A 20,146-nucleotide genomic window follows, 5' to 3' on the forward strand; every position below is an offset into this window, starting at 1 on the left:
GAAAATATTAGTACATTGGGAGCACCTCCCACAAGGTGTTGTACCACAACCACCTTGTATCAGTAAATTCATCTTGTTTTCCATAAGATGTTTAATATTATACCATGACCCCCCATTAATATTCCAAAATGTGCACGCTGATTGGCCAGCGTGCACATTGTAAATCGAGTTATACTAATGGAAAAAGGTCCGGTCGCCCGGACTTCTTTCCATTAGTATAACTCTATTTTTAAAACACTGTCTCGCTATGTTAAATGGGTTTAACATAGCGAGACAGCTTTAAAATAAGCAACGGAGATCTCCGTTGCTTATTTTAAAGCTGTCTCGCTATGCTAAACCCATTTAACATAGCGAGACAGTTTTTAAAAGAAAGCAATGGAGAAAGCAAGATCTCCGTTGCTTTTTTACTGTTTCGCTATGTTAAATGGGTTTAGCATAGCGAGACAGTTTTAAAATAAGAACGGACATCTCCGTTGCTTATTTTAAAGCTGTCTCGCTATGTTAAACCCATTTAACATAGCGAAACAGTAAAAAAAAAGCAACGGAGATCTTGCTTTCTCCGTTGCTTTTGCCCACAACTCTGAGTACATCAGAACTGCCGTGGATGCCAGACATCTGCGGAAGGGCAGCAAACAGGCATTATACTATGCCATTATTTAAGAAAAGTAATAGTTTCTTTTCTTAAATAATGTCATGGTATAATAGCAGTATCCCACTTCTGGGTGTGGGTAATGCTGTATTTACCCACGGTTGGCTTTGTTTGGTCCCTCGGGACCAAACCACGCCAACCGTGGGTAAATCCAGCATTACCCACACCCAGGCGTGGGTTATTGCTATATTCATGCCCACCTTTGCTGATAAAAACAAGAAGGATACAAGTGCATTATATAGGCATTCCCTCACTTGTTCTAATTTTAATGGCTTTAAATTTGGTATTTTAGATACTGTGGACATAGATTTGAGGGGGGGGGTTGACTGGAAGAATTTATTAAGTAAAAAAGAGTTGGTTTGGCAACTCAGACTAGCAGCTAATTTTCCACTAGGTATAAATGATTCCTTGACAATACTTCCAGCCCTGAAAGAAAAATCTATGAAACTTTAAGTATTTTAACATTTTTACATCCTTTACAGTGCCTGCATTTTTAAACATATGTAACAGTGTTCTATTTGTAAAAAGCGAAGTTAGGTTGAATATTGAAATCCTGTGTATTTAATGTTACTCATGTGACTTTTTTGACAATACCATTGGCTCAATTTTATCTATTATGTAAACATGTACTGGTATAAAAGTGGTTCTTGAATTAGTGTGCTTTATTCTGATGAAGCCTTCTATGTGAAAGATGAAAGCACTTAATCTTGATGTGTTTTGATTGAGATATAACATAGGAGTCTTGTTTGTTTTTATTTTATATGTTTCTTGTTATTATTGGTTATTTGATTAGGCTGTCTTTTCCTTGTATGGGCAAGAAAGTCTTGAAGAAATGTTCATGACTGCTATTTTAAGATTAGCTAATCAGCAGTCATAGTGAAAGTGTGGGGGAGAGACGGAGCTTTTTGAAGCTAGTTGGTTGCTGTTCCCTAAGCAAGAAACAACACACATAGCCTAAAGGCTAATGCAGCAGTGAGGAATTCAAACATCCACTATTATGGGTAAGTGCAACTTACACAACTGTACTTTTTGGAGCAGGTACAGAAAAACTAGTCAGAGCTATATAGTTTAGTAGATGGGGTTTGAAGAGTAAGGCCTACATATCTTGACTTTAGAGGTTGTATGTTGAGGTGGTAGTTTTATTACAAGTGGTGAAGGAACATCTTGGTGGAGAAATTTGAAGAGTTGAGAAATAAGAAGTAGGTTGGGCCTACCTTGAACTGAGTGCCAGTTTGCCTTGGATAAAGTAAGGCAGTGGTGTTCAAGGTATTGTTAAGGAAGTGGTATATTTTACTAAATAACGTCTGTTAGTGTTAATGTATTTTTGTTAGAGGAGGTGGCAAACAAGAGTCAGCCATACTTATGTTGGCAAGCAGGATACATTTCCCAATGCTTTGGAGGTGGGGAGGAAGTACTATTTGGGAAAGAGATTTCAAGGCACGTGGTCCCCCTCAGAGGCCAATTTGCACTTCAGTCTTATAGAAATGAGAGCTGCCCTCCTAGCATTGTAGGCATTCCAGGATGTTCTCTATCTGGAGGGTAATTGAGATAGAGATGGACAACATCTCAGTGGTTTGGTACATCAACAAATGGGGGGGAACTCATACTTATCCCTTGTTTTAAGAAGCAATTAGAATGTGGCAGGGGGTGAGCTCTTCCAATTGCTTTCTAATCACAAAGCACATACTGGGGAAGTCCAGCATCTTAGTGGACAAACTGAGGAGGTCTGTCTTACTGCTGTATGAATGGTCTCGCAATCCATCAGTGACAATGCAGATATTTCATCACTGAGGCCAACTGTGCTATGATCTATTTGCCTCCCACTTCAACTGCAGCAGGTAATTTGCCCTGATCTCAGGGGGGGGGGAGTCACTGAGAGATTCTTTTCTCTACAATTAGCCCCCCAGTCTCCTTTATGAATATCTACCTACTCCCTGTATCACAAAACACTTTCAGAAAGCATCCCAGTGGAAGAGCAAAGTCATTTAATTGCCACATTCTGCTCTCAACAAGTGATTCCCCTTCCTGTGGTCTCACTTCATACAACCACCTTGGCTTCTAGATCAGGTCCTGAATCTCCTATCTCACCTTTCCAGCCTGCCTCACTCAGACATTCAAGCCCTCAAGCTCACTGCATGGTGTCTCCACTTCCAATGATGGCTAGGCAGTCCAGGCTTTCTTCCAAGGTCCTTCATAGTCTCACTTCTTCCCTGAAGTCTTTAACTAGGAAAATGGGTCTACTTCTAATCAAAGAAAGCTAATTTTTTCAAAGCTTAGAAAGCAGACACCCACTTTCATGAAAGTCACTTAACCGAATCATGGTACAGCGAGGATAAGGAAATACAGCCTTTTCCTGACTGTAGTGCAATCTTGGAGTTAGTATATGTAAATAGCGGGGGGTAAAAGGGGTGCAGGGGGGCTTGCCCCCCTGCAAAAATTTATTCTTCTTTGCTGGACATACCTCTGGTAATTACATATATTATATCTGAGATAGCACTACAGTGGGGAAAAGGATATATTTCCTTATCCTCGCTGTACCGTGATTCAGTTATGTGCACTTTCGTGAAAGTGGGTGTCTGCTTTCTAATCTTTGAAAAAATGAGTTTTCATTGATTAGAAGTAGATTCAGGAAATGTATAAGAGCAAATGCAAAGGGTTCTCAATTTGGGCTCACAAGTGAAATTTAGATCCATTTTCAGCAAACATTCCAGTGGTCTTGGATTTTCTTGTCTCACTGTTTTTTTCAGTGGAGTCAGTTATTCCACCATCAAGGTCCAACTAGCAGCCATTTCAAACTTTCATATCAGCAAACTTCACTGTTCTCTACCCTTCTTAAATTATGCAAAGCCTTTCTAAAGGGTATGTTCCTCCTTAGACCTGCTATTAAGGATCCTACCCCCACCCCCTTGAGATGTTACTATGCTTTCACAGGCTTTGACTGAACCTGTGGTCAAATTGAACTTTACATTTTTTATCTTGGAAACCATTTTTTCTAGTTGCTTTTATTTTAACTAGATGAGTATCTGAACTCCAGGCCCCATCTTCTGAACTTCCATATGTGCTATTAAATAAAGATAGAGTTTCATTAAGAGCCACTCCCTCCTTTTTGCCAAAGGTTGCTTCAGAAGCAGTGCTCAACCAAACTATTAATTTACCAGTTTTCTTTCCCATACTCCTTAACAAGGGGGAATACATGCTTTACCTGTTGGATATACATAGACAACTCAGATTCTATCTTCACAGAATGAAACCCTTCAGGAAATCTGACCAGCTTTTTGTGTGATTTTCAAAGGCAACATTTGGGAAGCTATTGTTAAAAGTAACTTTAGCCAGATGGGTCACTGATTGTATATCTTATGTCTACAAAGATAAAGGAACAGCTATGCTGAGCCTCCAAGGGCACATTCAACAAGATGTATTTCATTTTATTCTGCATTATTATCTAGGAATTCAATAAGTGATATCTGTGCTGCGGCCACCTAGTTCAGTGCTTATGCATTTATAGCTCATTACAAATTGGATATTTTCATCAGGGACAAGTTGTTGTTTGTCTCTGCTATTCTCCAAAATATCCTTCCATGACAACCACCTCCACCCTTGGTTTCAAGCAGCTAGGGACTCTGTCCTGTTAGTTGAGTAATGGATGGAAAATACATCATTAGATACAAACGTTTTGTACTCACCATAACCATACATCTGTGTTGTTTGTTTCCATCCTTCCTCAACCTCGCTCCCTTCATTTCCCCATTCCATATCACAGAATTTTTTTTTCTGTGCTGTTCTGGTATGACCTTTGGGGTTTACGCTGAAGGCCTTTTTCCCTTTACCTCAGCTCCAGATCTGACTATCTATTTGCATGTTTCTAAAGCACTTTCTACATTGTAATGTTTTTGCCCATATAAGGGATATTACTTGGTAAGTCCCTAATAATTTAGGTCTGAGGGGAAAGTTGGACTGAGGTAATGTAGAGTTTGGAGGGGATTATGGGCAAGAAGAGGTGCCTAAGTCTGGGAAAAAAAGTGGTTGAAGTCAGATCGGAGATCAGATTTGAAACCCATTCGTTGAGGAAAGATGGAAATAGACAACACAGATGCATCATTATGGTGAGTACACCACTTTTGTTTTCCTTCTAGATATTTTGATGATGAGATCTTTTTTAATTAAAAAGAGAAGCTCATCATTAAGAAAGGCATCCAGTATTAGATATCCGATAAGCCTTCAGTTAATGTCTGGATTGTTGTTTTTTTTTTTTTTTTTTGAGAGGGATAGAATAAATCATTTATCCATCATTAAAAGAGCTAATGTACTGCATAATGATCAATTGCAGTTGTGGATCATTTTCTCACTGGTATTATCGATTTAAGACTTCTTTGGTGTTCTTAGTCAGAATTGCCATGTTTTTAGAAGGAAGATTTACTTTGCAGGACTCCTAACAATATATCATCCCTTTTCAATCATTTAATGGTAGATTTGTCTCCAGTTATTATGAATCCATACAATTTCAAAAGAATGTGATGTTTTTAATAGAACACTATTGTTAAAAACTGAAACTGAATTTGCATCTTAGCTTATCTTAATGTTTTATATAGTAATAATGTATGCAATGTAGTATGAATGGTCACTATTATTTTTTACGTTTTCCTGTCCCAAAATGACTTGATGATGTGGCCATGCTGATTTAATTCTGAATTTCAGCTAAGCTTTCTCCTTTCTGCTGTATATTGTTGGGTATCTGCAAAAGCTTTGCTTTACATGTATGATCTATAGTGATGAAACAGTGCACATTTTGTTCTCGTTTAATAAAGCATTTCGAATTTACTATCATACCTCTTTCAGGGAGATCATGCCTTGTTACTGAACAGCCAGAGTTTACAAGTGAATGTACATTGTTGGTACACCATCTTTCTGTATGAGAAAAGTTTAGTGTTTCTATAAACTGTGGGTGCAAGGTCGGACAGTCGGTCTTTAAAAGCTTAGTAGTAGACTAGTAGAGTGAAATTTGAATTGTGGATCATTTCTAAAGTTTAAGCAATGGATTTGTTCAGTTTCTCAAATACCATCACAGCAAATACACATTTCTTTATATGTAGATATTATGTGATCCTATCTCGCCTACATTCTGACTGATTGGTTCGGAGCCGATCCCTCGGCTCCAACTCGGCACGCTTATGCTATAGAGCGAGGCCTCTAATTGGCTGAGCTATCTTTATCCCAGGATGCACCACCACTAATCCCCCAGATCTCGTTTGCCGCTTACAGAGCTTGGACGTGGTCTCAACATTGGCTGGGCTAAGTACTATTTATTAGGCTTTTTTCCTGTCAGTATTTGCTTCATTTAAACCCAAAAGCTGTTTTAACGGCTATTCTTTGTGTACGAGTGTTTTTGTGGAATTTGGTTGAAATTTTCATGTATTTTCCTGTCAGAGAAGGTTCCCGTTTAAGTTAGAGGGGCCTTCCCCTGTGGTTACTACTACTTTAGTGGTTGTGTGTGGGTCAAGTACCCGTTTAAGTTAGAGGGTCTTGATCCTCCTTTTCTCTTTCTCACAATCTAGTGTGTAAAAAAAAAAAAAAAGTTCTTTAGTTTAAATATTTAACACTAAGCTAGTGGCTTACATATTTTTGTTCTTGTGTGTCAAACCCTTTGTTGTTTAGTGTGGTTATCTGTTTTTTTAGCCTGATTATGTCTAAAGAGCATAAACCCTCCGGGTTTAAAAAGTGCACGAGGTGTGGCTTCAAAATGTCCATAACGGACGACCACTCCTCGTGCGTCTATTGTCTAGGTGCTAAACATCTGCAAGAATCGTGCAGTGTATGCCATGCGTTTTCTTCCAGAGTCCTCCAGGAGAGGAAAAACAAATTAATCCAGCCTTCCTTCGAGGAGGCTTTATCTTCCTCTCCGTCTCCTTCTAAAAAGAGGAAAGCGTCGGCTCCGACCAGTCAGTCGGAACCGACCGCTAAGAAAACTAAGCAGACTTCTCCATCGGCTCCACGGACTTCGGAGCTGAGGTCGGAATGGTCTGCCTCGATGCCTCCAGCCTCGACCCCTCTGGTTTCAGAGCCGAGGTCTGGGGCATCGAGAGGCGGGTCACCCTCATCGGCTCCACTGATATTGGAGCCGATAAGGGTCATCGGCTCAGACTCTTCCCCCTCGGAGCCGAAGTCCTTATCGGCACCGAGGGAAATTTCCTTGAAAGTTTCCTCGGAGCCGATAATTGTTGAGTCATTTCGGAGCCAGTCCCCGAGCCCTTCGGAGCCGATGGAGAAATCGGTTTGGGCCCGATCGGTATCCTCGAGATCATCCAAGATGTCTGATTCGGACATTGACAGGGTGCTCCTTCGACTCTTCCAGTCTCCGGTGTTCCAAAAGATGGTTTCGGCTCCAGCCCATTTGGCTTCAGAGCCGATGGTCCACTCCCCTACTGTATTTCCTCCTCCAACAGCTTCGGCACCGTTGGAGCAGGTGCTGGTGGAACCAGTGGAGGTGTTAGGGTCGGGCCCGACCCTTGCTCCGACTCTGGCTCTTGGGTCGGAGTTCAGTGCACGGACTTCTTCCTTCGGCCCTGGGGGGGAGGCTTCGGGATTGATGCTTTCGGTCCCAAGTCTCCCTCTTGGTGTGTCGGCGGCGGGAGTACCGTCCACTGTCGTGGCCACGGAGGGGGGACCCTCCCAGGATTCTGGTGGTCCCGCCTTCAGGGCTATGAGGAGTGCTTTAGCCAAATCTTCCTTGGCTACCTCCACAGTTTCCCCAGCTCCTTCCCTACATTTGGAGACTGGGTCATTGGCAGTCCCCCTGTCCGTAGACAGCGGAGCCCCTGGGCCTCAGGTTACCCCCGCTGGGGTTTCTCCCCCTCCTGGAGGTCCTTCTGAAGCCTCTTCGGAAGAACCTCCCAGGAAGAGAACGTGCAAGAGGAAGCACGTTGACTCTCCTGACGAGTCTTTGACATCTGACACTGATCTCGATGATGCAGAGGGGTCCCCCAAGTCGTCCTCGGATGATGTCTCCTTTGCAGACATCCTGGAAGCCCTAAAACAACAAGGCGGCTGGCAGTCCAAACCTCCCTCTGCTGATGAGTTGGTGTTCCTGAAGGCCTTCGGGGCTCAGCCCTCCGCCTCCTGGGTGTCTCCGCCCTTCGACGAGCTCTTGGATTTGATCTGTCGAAGGGCGTGGGAACACCCAGACTCTGTGGAACCGGTGCCCGCCGTCCAACAAATTTTTCTCGGCGCCCCCGGATAGAGAGTTCCTTACGAAAGGTGTGGCTGTAGATGCTATGGTGGTGGCATCTGCTACCCAGCAAGATGTAGCAGAGGCTTCTACATCCATCCATCCTCCTAATAAGGAGTCTAGGAGCATGGATCGGTACGGTAAGCGCACCCTTAGTTCAGCGGCCTTTACACTGAGGTCTTTGAACTACCTGACGCACTTTACGAGATTTCAGAGGGATCTGATTAAGGAGCTATCCGATACCCTCTTGGGTAACCTGCCTGAGGAGCTGGCCCAGACGGTTGGATCTCAGCTGGCTACAATGTCATCCATTTCGAACTCGTCCATGAGGCTCATTTCGTATGCAGCCGAAGGGGCGAGTACAGCGGCGGGTACAGGCATTTCTCTACGGAGACAAGCCTGGCTCCGCCTGTGTCATTTTGCGGAGGCCTTTAAGTCTTCATTTGCTGACGCCCCCTTTGATGGGTCCTCCCTGTTTGGACCCAAGGTAAAAGACACACTTACCCGCTGTGAACAGGAGGGTAAGACTCTGACTGCCGTAGGGGCACGATTTTCCACTCCCTTTCGGCCTTATCCCAAGGCTAAAAGAGGAGGGAAAATGTGGTTCTGTAGATCTCAGAAGTCTTACCCCTCTCAGCAGGAATGTTCCCCCTCCAGAGGCAGAGGAGGGGGAAATTCATCCGGAAGACGCCGTCCCAGAGGCAGCAGAGGCCCTCGCAACACTGGAGACCGTGAGTCCTTTCGTGGCTCTTCAGCTTTTCATAGTCCCTGAGGGATTGCCCGGCTGTGCTGCTCCGGAGCCAGTCGGGGTCGTTCAAGCACCTGAAGGCCTGGGAAGGGATCACTCAGGACCGATGGGTGCTTCGGATTATCGCCGGAGGTTACTCCATCCCATTCTCTCGCCCCCCCCCCTCAGTCCAAAAAAATCCCGAACCCGCCACCCAGTCAACGGGATACCGCAGCCTCAGAAATTTCAAAGCTGCTGCAAAAAGGAGTCATCCAACCGGTACCCGCAGACCAGATCGGATTAGGGACTTACTCAAGATTCTTTTTGGTGCCAAGAAAGACCGGGGACTTGAGGCCCATTTTGGACCTAAGCAACCTAAACCGTTCAGTCAGGAAGTCCAAGTTCCGAATGGTCACTCTACAAACCATTCTCCCATTGTTGGAGAAGGGTGTTTGGATGTGCTCCATAGATCTCAAGGACGCGTATTATCATATCAGAATACATCAAACGTCCAGGAGACATCTGCGCTTCAGCCTAGGAGGCATTCATTTTCAGTTCCGTGCGCTGCCCTTTGGTCTCACCACAGCCCCCAGGGTGTTCACCAAATGCTTGGCAGTAGTGACTGCTCACCTGAGAAGTCTAGGATTCCAGGTGTTTCCGTACCTAGACGACTGGCTCCTAACTGCCACCTCCAAGCATCTACTTCTGCGGAGCCTGCAAGCCACTATATCACTGGGCAATTCCCTTGGAATCACCTTCAATTGGCCAAAGTCTGTGTTGCGCCATCTCAAAGAATAAGATTCATAGGGGTAGAGATAGATTCAAACCAGATGCGGGTCTATCTACCTGCAGACAGAATTCAAACCATTCAAAATCAAGTTCGAGCCTTACTCCCCAGGTCCAAAGCCCCAGCCAGAATGGTCCTGCAGCTATTGGAATCCATGTCTGCCACGGTTCTGCTAGTTCCCTTGGCAAGGTTGCACATGAGAATCCTCCAGTGGCTTCTTTCAACTCAGTGGTCCTTTCAGAAACTCCCTCTCAATCATCTCATATGGATCACGGAATCTTGCAAACGGGACCTTCGCTGGTGGCTAGTGTCCTCCAATTTGGATCAGGGACGACCCTTTGTTCTTCCTCCTCCGGCGGCCACTTTGACCACGGACGCCTCCCAGATGGGGTGGGGGGGGCATTCCCTGGGCAGGTCAGTCCAAGGCAAATGGCACCCGGAAGAGACTCCTCTTCACATCAACATCTTAGAAATGAGGGCAGTACTCCTGTCCCTTCAAGCCCTTCACGATTATCTCCCTCAGGGCATAATTGCTGTTCACTCAGACAACATGTCAGTGGTCTGGTACCTGAACAAACAGGGAGGGACCAGATCCTATCCTCTTTGCAGAGAAGCCATGAGAGTTTGGGAATGGGCAGTCTCGACCAAACGCTTCCTAGTGGCTACTCACATACCGGGCAAGGCCAATGTCATAGCCGACAGATTGAGCAGAACCATCCTCTCTCCTCACGAATGGTCTCTGAATATGACAGTTGCAAGGCAGATTTTCAGCGAATGGGGAGTTCCATGTTGCGACCTCTTCGACTCCTCTGAATGCAAGTGCAAAGAATTTTTCTCCTAACCCGGCTCGGGAAGAGCCCCATGGACGCATTAGTCCATCCTTGGCCCACCGGCCTGCTTTATGCCTTCCTCCAGTTCCTCTCCTCCCAGGGTGATTCAAAAGGCATCTCTTAGGGAGCAGGATGATCTTAATTGCTCCTTACTGGCCTCATCAAGTGTGGTTTCCCTATCTTCGGAAACATGCTCTGGAAGGTCCGTGGTTCCTGGACCAGGTCCCAGACCTTCTGATTCATCAGTCGGGACTATTACACCAGTCCCTCCACACCTTAAAATTGACGGCCTGGCTCCTCCTCTTCCGACGATAGTCAGGAGTCATACACTGGATCCAGATGTTGTGCACATATTATCTTCAGCCCACAAGTCCGCTACAAAGAAACTGTATTCTAGCAAATGGAAAAGGTTTGCTATTTGGGCTCAACTCCGGGGCCTGGACCCCATTTCTACTCCCGTGGCAGAAGTACTAAAATTTCTGACCTCTCTTTTCAATCAAGGCTCTTCAGTTTCTACCATCAAAGTAAAGTTGGCAGCAATTTCTAATTTTCATGAATCCATAGACCCACCTTTAATGAGCAACAGATTGTGTAAGACCTTCTTGAAAGGTGCTGCTCTATTAAGACCTCCGATTTCTCATCCTGCACCTCCATGGGATCTCGATATAGTGTTGCGTGCCTTGACTTCTTTTCCCTTTGAACCGGCAGCTACTTGTGATCTAAAGTTTCTATTATGGAAGACAGCCTTTCTAGTGGCGATTACTTCAGCCAGAAGGGTTTCAGAGCTTCAAGCTTTGTCAGTGAAACCCCCGTACTTGGTTTTTCATACAGACAGAGTATCCCTCAGGCCAAATCCTTCTTTTGTTCCTAAAGTTTGTTCTACTTTATGCTTGCAACAATCGTTAGAGCTTCCAGTTTTTTTCCCAAAATACTCTAATAAAGCGGAGTTTATATTCCACACACTAGATGTCCACAGACAGTTACGTTTTTATTTAGATAGGACCAAACAATCAAGGAAAACAGATCAGTTGTTTGTATCCTTTGCAGAAAACAAATTGGGCAACGCTGTCACAAAGGTCACTATTGCCAAATGGATCAGGGACTGTATTACTCAAGCTTATATCTATTCTAACAAAGAGCTTACCACCTCTGTCAAGGCTCATTCTACGAGGGCTATGGCTACTTCGGTAGCATTTCATTCTAAGCTTGCTATTGGTGACATTTGTGCTGCGGCTACATGGTCTTCCCCGCACACCTTCATTTCCCACTACAAATTAGATGTGGCATCTAGAGGACGAGCTTCATTTAGTTCCACAGTGCTCAGGAGTGTTTTCCAATGAGCCACCCGGGATTTAGGTGCTAGGGACGCTGTCCCATCAGTCAGAATGTAGGCGAGATAGGATCACATAACATCTTTTAGTTATGTACTCATCATAACTTCAGATGTTTGGGATCCATCTCGCCTACATTCCTAATAACCCACCCTCCTTCCCCCTTCCTTGGAGATCAGAGGATATCAGAAGGTCCGAATCCTGTTGTTTCATCTTGAAACATCTAACAATGTTATATAAACAAGTTGTGCTTGTGTGCATGAATGTGGACAAACAAGATCTGGGGGATTAGTGGTGGTGCATCCTGGGATAAAGATAGCTCAGCCAATTAGAGGCCTCGCTCTATAGCATAAGCGTGCCGAGTCGGAGCCGAGGGATCGGCTCCGAACCCATCAGTCAGAATGTAGGCAAGATGGATCCCAAACATCTGAAGTTATGATGAGTACATAACTAAAAGCTCTCTCTCTAATTTATCTGCCAGGAAAATAAAAGAGGAAATGGTTCTTTTACACTGTTTCGTTCTTCAAGAACAGTACATTTGACGTGCATAGACATACTGTCGAGTGCAACGCTTCCAGTACATTTTACCTTGTCATCTGATTTCTGCTTCACATGAGTTTAGAAATACCTTGTGGACGTCTGGGGTTTGTAAATGCATCATAAGCTTTACTACATGTTGCACTAATCTTTCATTTGATGTATGCTTAAACAGACATTAACTTGGTGAACTGTATCATGATACACGTACTTTTGTATTTTTCCTAGGTGGCTCATGAGCGTGCTTGGCAGTGCTATCAGTATGCAATACAACACAAGAAGGCTTTGATTCAAAACTGGGCCAGAGACAGAAAAGACCTAACAATAAAAGCATTTATGACCTTAGCTGAAGCATCTGCTACATATGAATCAGAAATGGCACTGGCTGCTGAAAGGAGAAGACAGCAGGACATCTGTGCAGACCTAAAGGAGAAGGTAAAACCGTTTAGCATATCAAACTTGCAGCCAGTCTGGCGTACTTCCTGATATATGGTTCAGTATATATAAATGCAGTTAGTATTAACACTTGAGTTCAATTTTCATATAATAAGTAAATTGTGATGTTCTGATTTTCTATGGTATAATGCATTATACTCTTTCCAAAAGAAGACGGGCTCTGTTTCTCTCTCCTCATTATTTTGCTCTAATCCCTACATAAATACAAGTTGCTAAGAAACCAGAGTTTTAAAGTTAATAGAACGATCAATTCCTTTTCTTAACACCATGGCAACCATGGTGAAAAATACAGCAGACCCCAATAAAGATTTATTATGTGATTGCTAATGAAATCAGCCAGATGTGTGCTACTTCTAAGAGATGTTCACAACATATATATATATAAGAAATAGGTTTTCATTTTTAGATTGCCTCCAGCAAGGAATTCCATCAGTCTCTTATAACTCCGTTTCTTTTCTGTTTAAGTGATAGATGTGAAATAAACTAGTCCATAGTCCTGAAGGAACCATACCCTTCTTATTTTAATAATTCTGATGTAAAATCTTTATTAAATGCCGTGTATAAAAGATTATGACATGCAAATATGTCTGAGAGATTAAAGCAAATGTACCACGAATCATTGACACACATTTGATGCCAGACATGTTGCACCATACACATGGTTTACAGAGCTGCTGTAGATTTGCTTGTTCATACAGTTCAGATTTTTAATGCATTGAATGTTGTCCATTATAAAGATGTCTGTGATTAGTGGATAAGCAACACAGAAAGTAATACATTACTCTGCATGGCACTGTCATATTTGTGAAACTATTTGTTTATTTCTAAGTATGTTGCACCTTTTTATTCATTTTCTTCCATATTGTAAAGCAGTACAAAGTTATTTCTTCCTGCTGGAGATTGCCAGACAGCACAGGCATGAGAAGGCATTGCAGCCACTAAAGTAAAGGAGCAACATGTGGATGACTATTCACCATGGGTTCTAGGCCAGAAATATGGTAGCATAAAGTCACAGTGGGATCAAACTGATCATGACCACAGCGAGGGCTACAAATACCACAATCAGTAATGGCAGAATATTTTGGAGCTGTATAACAAAAGACAATAATAATACACAGAAGGGCCACAACAAAATCAACAGCTAGTAGTGAGGAACTTATGAAGATTATAGCCCACCATCACTCACCAAATGTTGTTTTGGTGGAAACAATAAAAATCCATCACTTCCCTGAAGGAGGAGTAGGCGTCTACATCTTCACAGCATACCTGCTGTACTGCTGCAGCATTTTACTAAATGGTTGTCTACCACACTCCCAATGCCTGCCAGACAAATATTCATTGTAGGAGGTGATAATGTGGAGATGGATGAAACTGTAGAGGACAGGGAAAAGATGTATAGTTACCTTTACTGTGTGCCCATGGAGGAGACATTGCTGAAAAAATGTATCTTTCCCGCTTGATTAGGTAACTATATAGGATGGAAAATGTACCTTTCTGCTAATCAGAACAATATACAATATGAAGAAAATTGCTTCCGGTCTCATTTGTTTCCATATGGGACATTCATGTATGTTAACAGCAGTGTAGAATACACAGGATAATAGACAACATCAGCAACACCTGGTACAGAACCCCACTTTATGTCCTGATGAACAGTTTCAGCCAGCCAAACATATATCTGAGATGCTGCTCTGACTCTTCGATAAAGAAGTCAGTGTGTCTGTAGCTGGTCATTGTGATGTTTGATTTTGAAAATACAGAATTTAATACTGCCATAAATGCCTTCCTTTATACATACCTTAGAGGATGCTTGTTCTGTGTAGTCCATATCTTGTAGTGGAGCGTGTAGATGTTCATCATCTCATGTGCTGCATGTACTCAGAATACCAGCTGGAGACAAAAGAGCTGCTGCCACTTGTCTTTCTGTTAGCAGGGTGAGCCTGGCTTACTCTGACATGCCCCAAAATACATCAGGTATATCAAGGGAACTGTTCACTTGCTTCAATAGTAACTGCTTTTTGGATGAACAGGCTACTGTGGCACCATAATTTCCATGCACCACCATTTATCTCTAATTTTTCTACCCACCTTTTAGTTGGTGTTTGATGTAACCAGTGCTGCTCTTCCATTGGCTCAGAACAGTGTGGAAGACTGGCATGGTAATCTCGGATCCCTGTGTTAGAGAAAACTTATGGGGCTTCATAAATTGCACTCTATGGTAATAGAGCAAGATTATGCTGACAATGTTAGAAAGGGTGTCCTACGTGGCCTCCTCTCATCATCAAGAAAAAAGTATTGCCAGATACAGATGACATTCTGATGTGACTGGTATCATAGAAGGAATGTCACGCTCTGGCTGATTTCCTCTGTTCTATGGCTTACTATTTTAGACTATGATACATGTTAAATGGTGTTTGTGGTATAATTTCCTTTCATGTCCTTGAGGCTGGACCATGCATGTTGATGGTGGATCCTTGATTTGTGTCGTGACAGCTTACAATGGTGGTGTGTGTATTTGGGGGCTTTGACATGCTGTTGCTTTACACTGTTCTGAACTTCAGTGGGATGCATTGATAGTGTGTGGACTGTAGAGATTATTTGTTTATTCAATAATATTTTGGCATGTTCTTATAGGTTCATAGGTTCATACTAGGCTATCTGCCCGAGGGCATTTATAAGCCTAGCCCATAGTTTTGTGGCTTACGCCACCCCTTTTGTATGGGGAACTATACCCATTATTTTGCTGTGCCACAAAAATATACTTAAATCAGGTAAAGTCGCTTTTTAGCTCTCTGAAGCTTGGATTACTCTGCTGGCCACCACGAGGATCTGTGCTGAGTAGGTACAAGCCAAAAACGCGCGTTTAGCGTTTTTTATATCAGGGGGCTGAAAGAAGCTAGGAACTGGCCCAAAACGACCAATAAACTACAAGTTGCTGGCTGAAACCTCACAAAACTGGACCAACAGGCAGCTCAATGCTTCCCACTCCCACTGGTAAGCAAGGGAACTTCCTCTCTTCCAAATTAGGTAAAGAATCAGTAACAGGAACTGCAAACAAAGCCCAGGGATCAGCAAGCTCTGAAACTGGACTATTCTAGCTCAGTAAGGCGGGAAAACAAGAGATATTTTTTTTTTTTTTTCAGAAAACAAGCAGAAACAGATACAGTAAACACTTATAAATGCTATAAATCGGCTATCACAGCCTACACAAACAATTTGCAACAGTTACAGATTTTAAAAGTAACAAACTGAGAAACAAGTGCAATAACAGAATAAATGCAGAATAAACAATAACAATGTATCAGCAAGCAGGCGAAATACAGTTGCTAGATAAATAGAAGTGGAAAGCCACAAAAATATACTTAAATCAGGTAAAGTCGCTTTTTAGCTCTCTGAAGCTTGGATTACTCTGCTGGCCACCACGAGGATCTCTGCTGAGTAGGTACAAGCCAAAAACGCAGCGTTTAGCGTTTTTTATATCAGGGGGCTGAAAGAAGCTAGGAACTGGCCCAAAACGACCAATAAACTACAAGTTGCTGGCTGAAACCTCACAAAACTGGACCAACAGGCAGCTCAATGCTTCCCACTCCCACTGGTAAGCAAGGGAACTTCCTCTCTTCCAAATTAGGTAAAGAATCAGTAACAGGAACTGCAAACAAAGCCCAGGGATCAGCAAGCTCTGAAACTGGACTATTCTAGCTCAGTAAGGCGGGAAAACAAGAGATATTTTTTTTTTTTTTTCAGAAAACAAGCAGAAACAGATACAGTAAACACTTATAAATGCTATAAATCGGCTATCACAGCCTACACAAACAATTTGCAACAGTTACAGATTTTAAAAGTAACAAACTGAGAAACAAGTGCAATAACAGAATAAATGCAGAATAAACAATAACAATGTATCAGCAAGCAGGCGAAATACAGTTGCTAGATAAATAGAAGTGGAAAGCCACAAAAATATACTTAAATCAGGTAAAGTCGCTTTTTTAGCTCTCTGAAGCTTGGATTACTCTGCTGGCCACCACGAGGATCTGTGCTGAGTAGGTACAAGCCAAAAACGCGCGTTTAGCGTTTTTTATATCAGGGGCTGAAAGAAGCTAGGAACTGGCCCAAAACGACCAATAAACTACAAGTTGCTGGCTGAAACCTCACAAAACTGGACCAACAGGCAGCTCAATGCTTCCCACTCCCACTGGTAAGCAAGGGAACTTCCTCTCTTCCAAATTAGGTAAAGAATCAGTAACAGGAACTGCAAACAAAGCCCAGGGATCAGCAAGCTCTGAAACTGGACTATTCTAGCTTAGTAAGGCGGGAAAACAAGAGATATTTTTTTTTTTTTTTTTCAGAAAACAAGCAGAAACAGATACAGTAAACACTTATAAATGCTATAAATCGGCTATCACAGCCTACACAAACAATTTGCAACAGTTACAGATTTTAAAAGTAACAAACTGAGAAACAAGTGCAAAAACAGAATAAATGCAGAAAAACAATAACAATGTATCAGCAAGCAGGCGAAATACAGTTGCTAGATAAATAGAAGTGGAAAGCCACAAAAATTATACTTAAATCAGGTAAAGTCGCTTTTTTAGCTCTCTGAAGCTTGGATTACTCTGCTGGCCACCACGAGGATCTGTGCTGAGTAGGTACAAGCCAAAAACGCACGTTTAGCGTTTTTTATATCAGGGGCTGAAAGAAGCTAGGAACTGGCCCAAAACGACCAATAAACTACAAGTTGCTGGCTGAAACCTCACAAAACTGGACCAACAGGCAGCTCAATGCTTCCCACTCCCACTGGTAAGCAAGGGAACTTCCTCTCTTCCAAATTAGGTAAAGAATCAGTAACAGGAACTGCAAACAAAGCCCAGGGATCAGCAAGCTCTGAAACTGGACTATTCTAGCTTAGTAAGGCGGGAAAACAAGAGATATTTTTTTTTTTTTTTCAGAAAACAAGCAGAAACAGATACAGTAAACACTTATAAATGCTATAAATCGGCTATCACAGCCTACACAAACAATTTGCAACAGTTACAGATTTTAAAAGTAACAAACTGAGAAACAAGTGCAAAAACAGAATAAATGCAGAAAAACAATAACAATGTATCAGCAAGCAGGCGAAATACAGTTGCTAGATAAATAGAAGTGGAAAGCCACAAAAATTATACTTAAATCAGGTAAAGTCGCTTTTTTAGCTCTCTGAAGCTTGGATTACTCTGCTGGCCACCACGAGGATCTGTGCTGAGTAGGTACAAGCCAAAAACGCAGCGTTTAGCGTTTTTTATATCAGGGGCTGAAAGAAGCTAGGAACTGGCCCAAAACGACCAATAAACTACAAGTTGCTGGCTGAAACCTCACAAAACTGGACCAACAGGCAGCTCAATGCTTCCCACTCCCACTGGTAAGCAAGGGAACTTCCTCTCTTCCAAATTAGGTAAAGAATCAGTAACAGGAACTGCAAACAAAGCCCAGGGATCAGCAAGCTCTGAAACTGGACTATTCTAGCTTAGTAAGGCGGGAAAACAAGAGATATTTTTTTTTTTTTTTTCAGAAAACAAGCAGAAACAGATACAGTAAACACTTATAAATGCTATAAATCGGCTATCACAGCCTACACAAACAATTTGCAACAGTTACAGATTTTAAAAGTAACAAACTGAGAAACAAGTGCAAAAACAGAATAAATGCAGAAAAACAATAACAATGTATCAGCAAGCAGGCGAAATACAGTTGCTAGATAAATAGAAGTGGAAAGCCGCAAAAATATACTTAAATCAGGTAAAGTCGCTTTTTAGCTCTCTGAAGCTTGGATTACTCTACTGACCACCACGAGGATCTGTGCTGAGTAGGTACAAGCCAAAAACGCAGCGTTTAGCGTTTTTTATATCAGGGGCTGAAAGAAGCTAGGAACTGGCCCAAAACGACCAATAAACTACAAGTTGCTGGCTGAAACCTCACAAAACTGGACCAACAGGCAGCTCAATGCTTCCCACTCCCACTGGTAAGCAAGGGAACTTCCTCTCTTCCAAATTAGGTAAAGAATCAGTAACAGGAACTGCAAACAAAGCCCAGGGATCAGCAAGCTCTGAAACTGGACTATTCTAGCTTAGTAAGGCGGGAAAACAAGAGATATTTTTTTTTTTTTTTCAGAAAACAAGCAGAAACAGATACAGTAAACACTTATAAATGCTATAAATCGGCTATCACAGCCTACACAAACAATTTGCAACAGTTACAGATTTTAAAAGTAACAAACTGAGAAACAAGTGCAAAAACAGAATAAATGCAGAAAAACAATAACAATGTATCAGCAAGCAGGCGAAATACAGTTGCTAGATAAATAGAAGTGGAAAGCCACAAAAATTATACTTAAATCAGGTAAAGTCGCTTTTTTAGCTCTCTGAAGCTTGGATTACTCTGCTGGCCACCACGAGGATCTGTGCTGAGTAGGTACAAGCCAAAAACGCACGTTTAGCGTTTTTTATATCAGGGGGCTGAAAGAAGCTAGGAACTGGCCCAAAACGACCAATAAACTACAAGTTGCTGGCTGAAACCTCACAAAACTGGACCAACAGGCAGCTCAATGCTTCCCACTCCCACTGGTAAGCAAGGGAACTTCCTCTCTTCCAAATTAGGTAAAGAATCAGTAACAGGAACTGCAAACAAAGCCCAGGGATCAGCAAGCTCTGAAACTGGACTATTCTAGCTTAGTAAGGCGGAAAACAAGAGATATTTTTTTTTTTTTTTCAGAAAACAAGCAGAAACAGATACAGTAAACACTTATAAATGCTATAAATCGGCTATCACAGCCTACACAAACAATTTGCAACAGTTACAGATTTTAAAAGTAACAAACTGAGAAACAAGTGCAAAAACAGAATAAATGCAGAAAAACAATAACAATGTATCAGCAAGCAGGCGAAATACAGTTGCTAGATAAATAGAAGTGGAAAGCCACAAAAATTATACTTAAATCAGGTAAAGTCGCTTTTTTAGCTCTCTGAAGCTTGGATTACTCTGCTGGCCACCACGAGGATCTGTGCTGAGTAGGTACAAGCCAAAAAACACGTGTTTAGCGTTTTTTATATCAGGGGCTGAAAGAAGCTAGGAACTGGCCCAAAACGACCAATAAACTACAAGTTGCTGGCTGAAACCTCACAAAACTGGACCAACAGGCAGCTCAATGCTTCCCACTCCCACTGGTAAGCAAGGGAACTTCCTCTCTTCCAAATTAGGTAAAGAATCAGTAACAGGAACTGCAAACAAAGCCCAGGGATCAGCAAGCTCTGAAACTGGACTATTCTAGCTTAGTAAGGCGGGAAAACAAGAGATATTTTTTTTTTTTTTTCAGAAAACAAGCAGAAACAGATACAGTAAACACTTATAAATGCTATAAATCGGCTATCACAGCCTACACAAACAATTTGCAACAGTTACAGATTTTAAAAGTAACAAACTGAGAAACAAGTGCAAAAACAGAATAAATGCAGAAAAACAATAACAATGTATCAGCAAGCAGGCGAAATACAGTTGCTAGATAAATAGAAGTGGAAAGCCACAAAAATATACTTAAATCAGGTAAAGTCGCCTTTTTTTCTCTCTGAAGCTTG

General features: G+C 42.3%; 1 protein-coding gene across 1 annotated transcript in view; it reads left to right on the forward strand.

The window, feature by feature from the left end:
• CCDC148 (coiled-coil domain containing 148) overlaps positions 1-20,146 on the forward strand; it is a 2,032,828-nt gene that overhangs the window by 1,161,792 nt on the left and 850,890 nt on the right. Inside the window, exon 10 of the mRNA XM_044073632.1 lies at positions 12,312-12,518. Within this exon, the coding sequence (XP_043929567.1) occupies positions 12,312-12,518 (207 nt within the window). The remainder of the gene's footprint in view (positions 1-12,311; positions 12,519-20,146) is intronic.

The sequence above is a fragment of the Protopterus annectens genome, chromosome 6.part0 (assembly GCF_019279795.1).
Source record: "Protopterus annectens isolate FY-2018-M chromosome 6.part0, PAN1.0, whole genome shotgun sequence".
NCBI classification, from domain to species: domain Eukaryota; kingdom Metazoa; phylum Chordata; order Ceratodontiformes; family Protopteridae; genus Protopterus; species Protopterus annectens.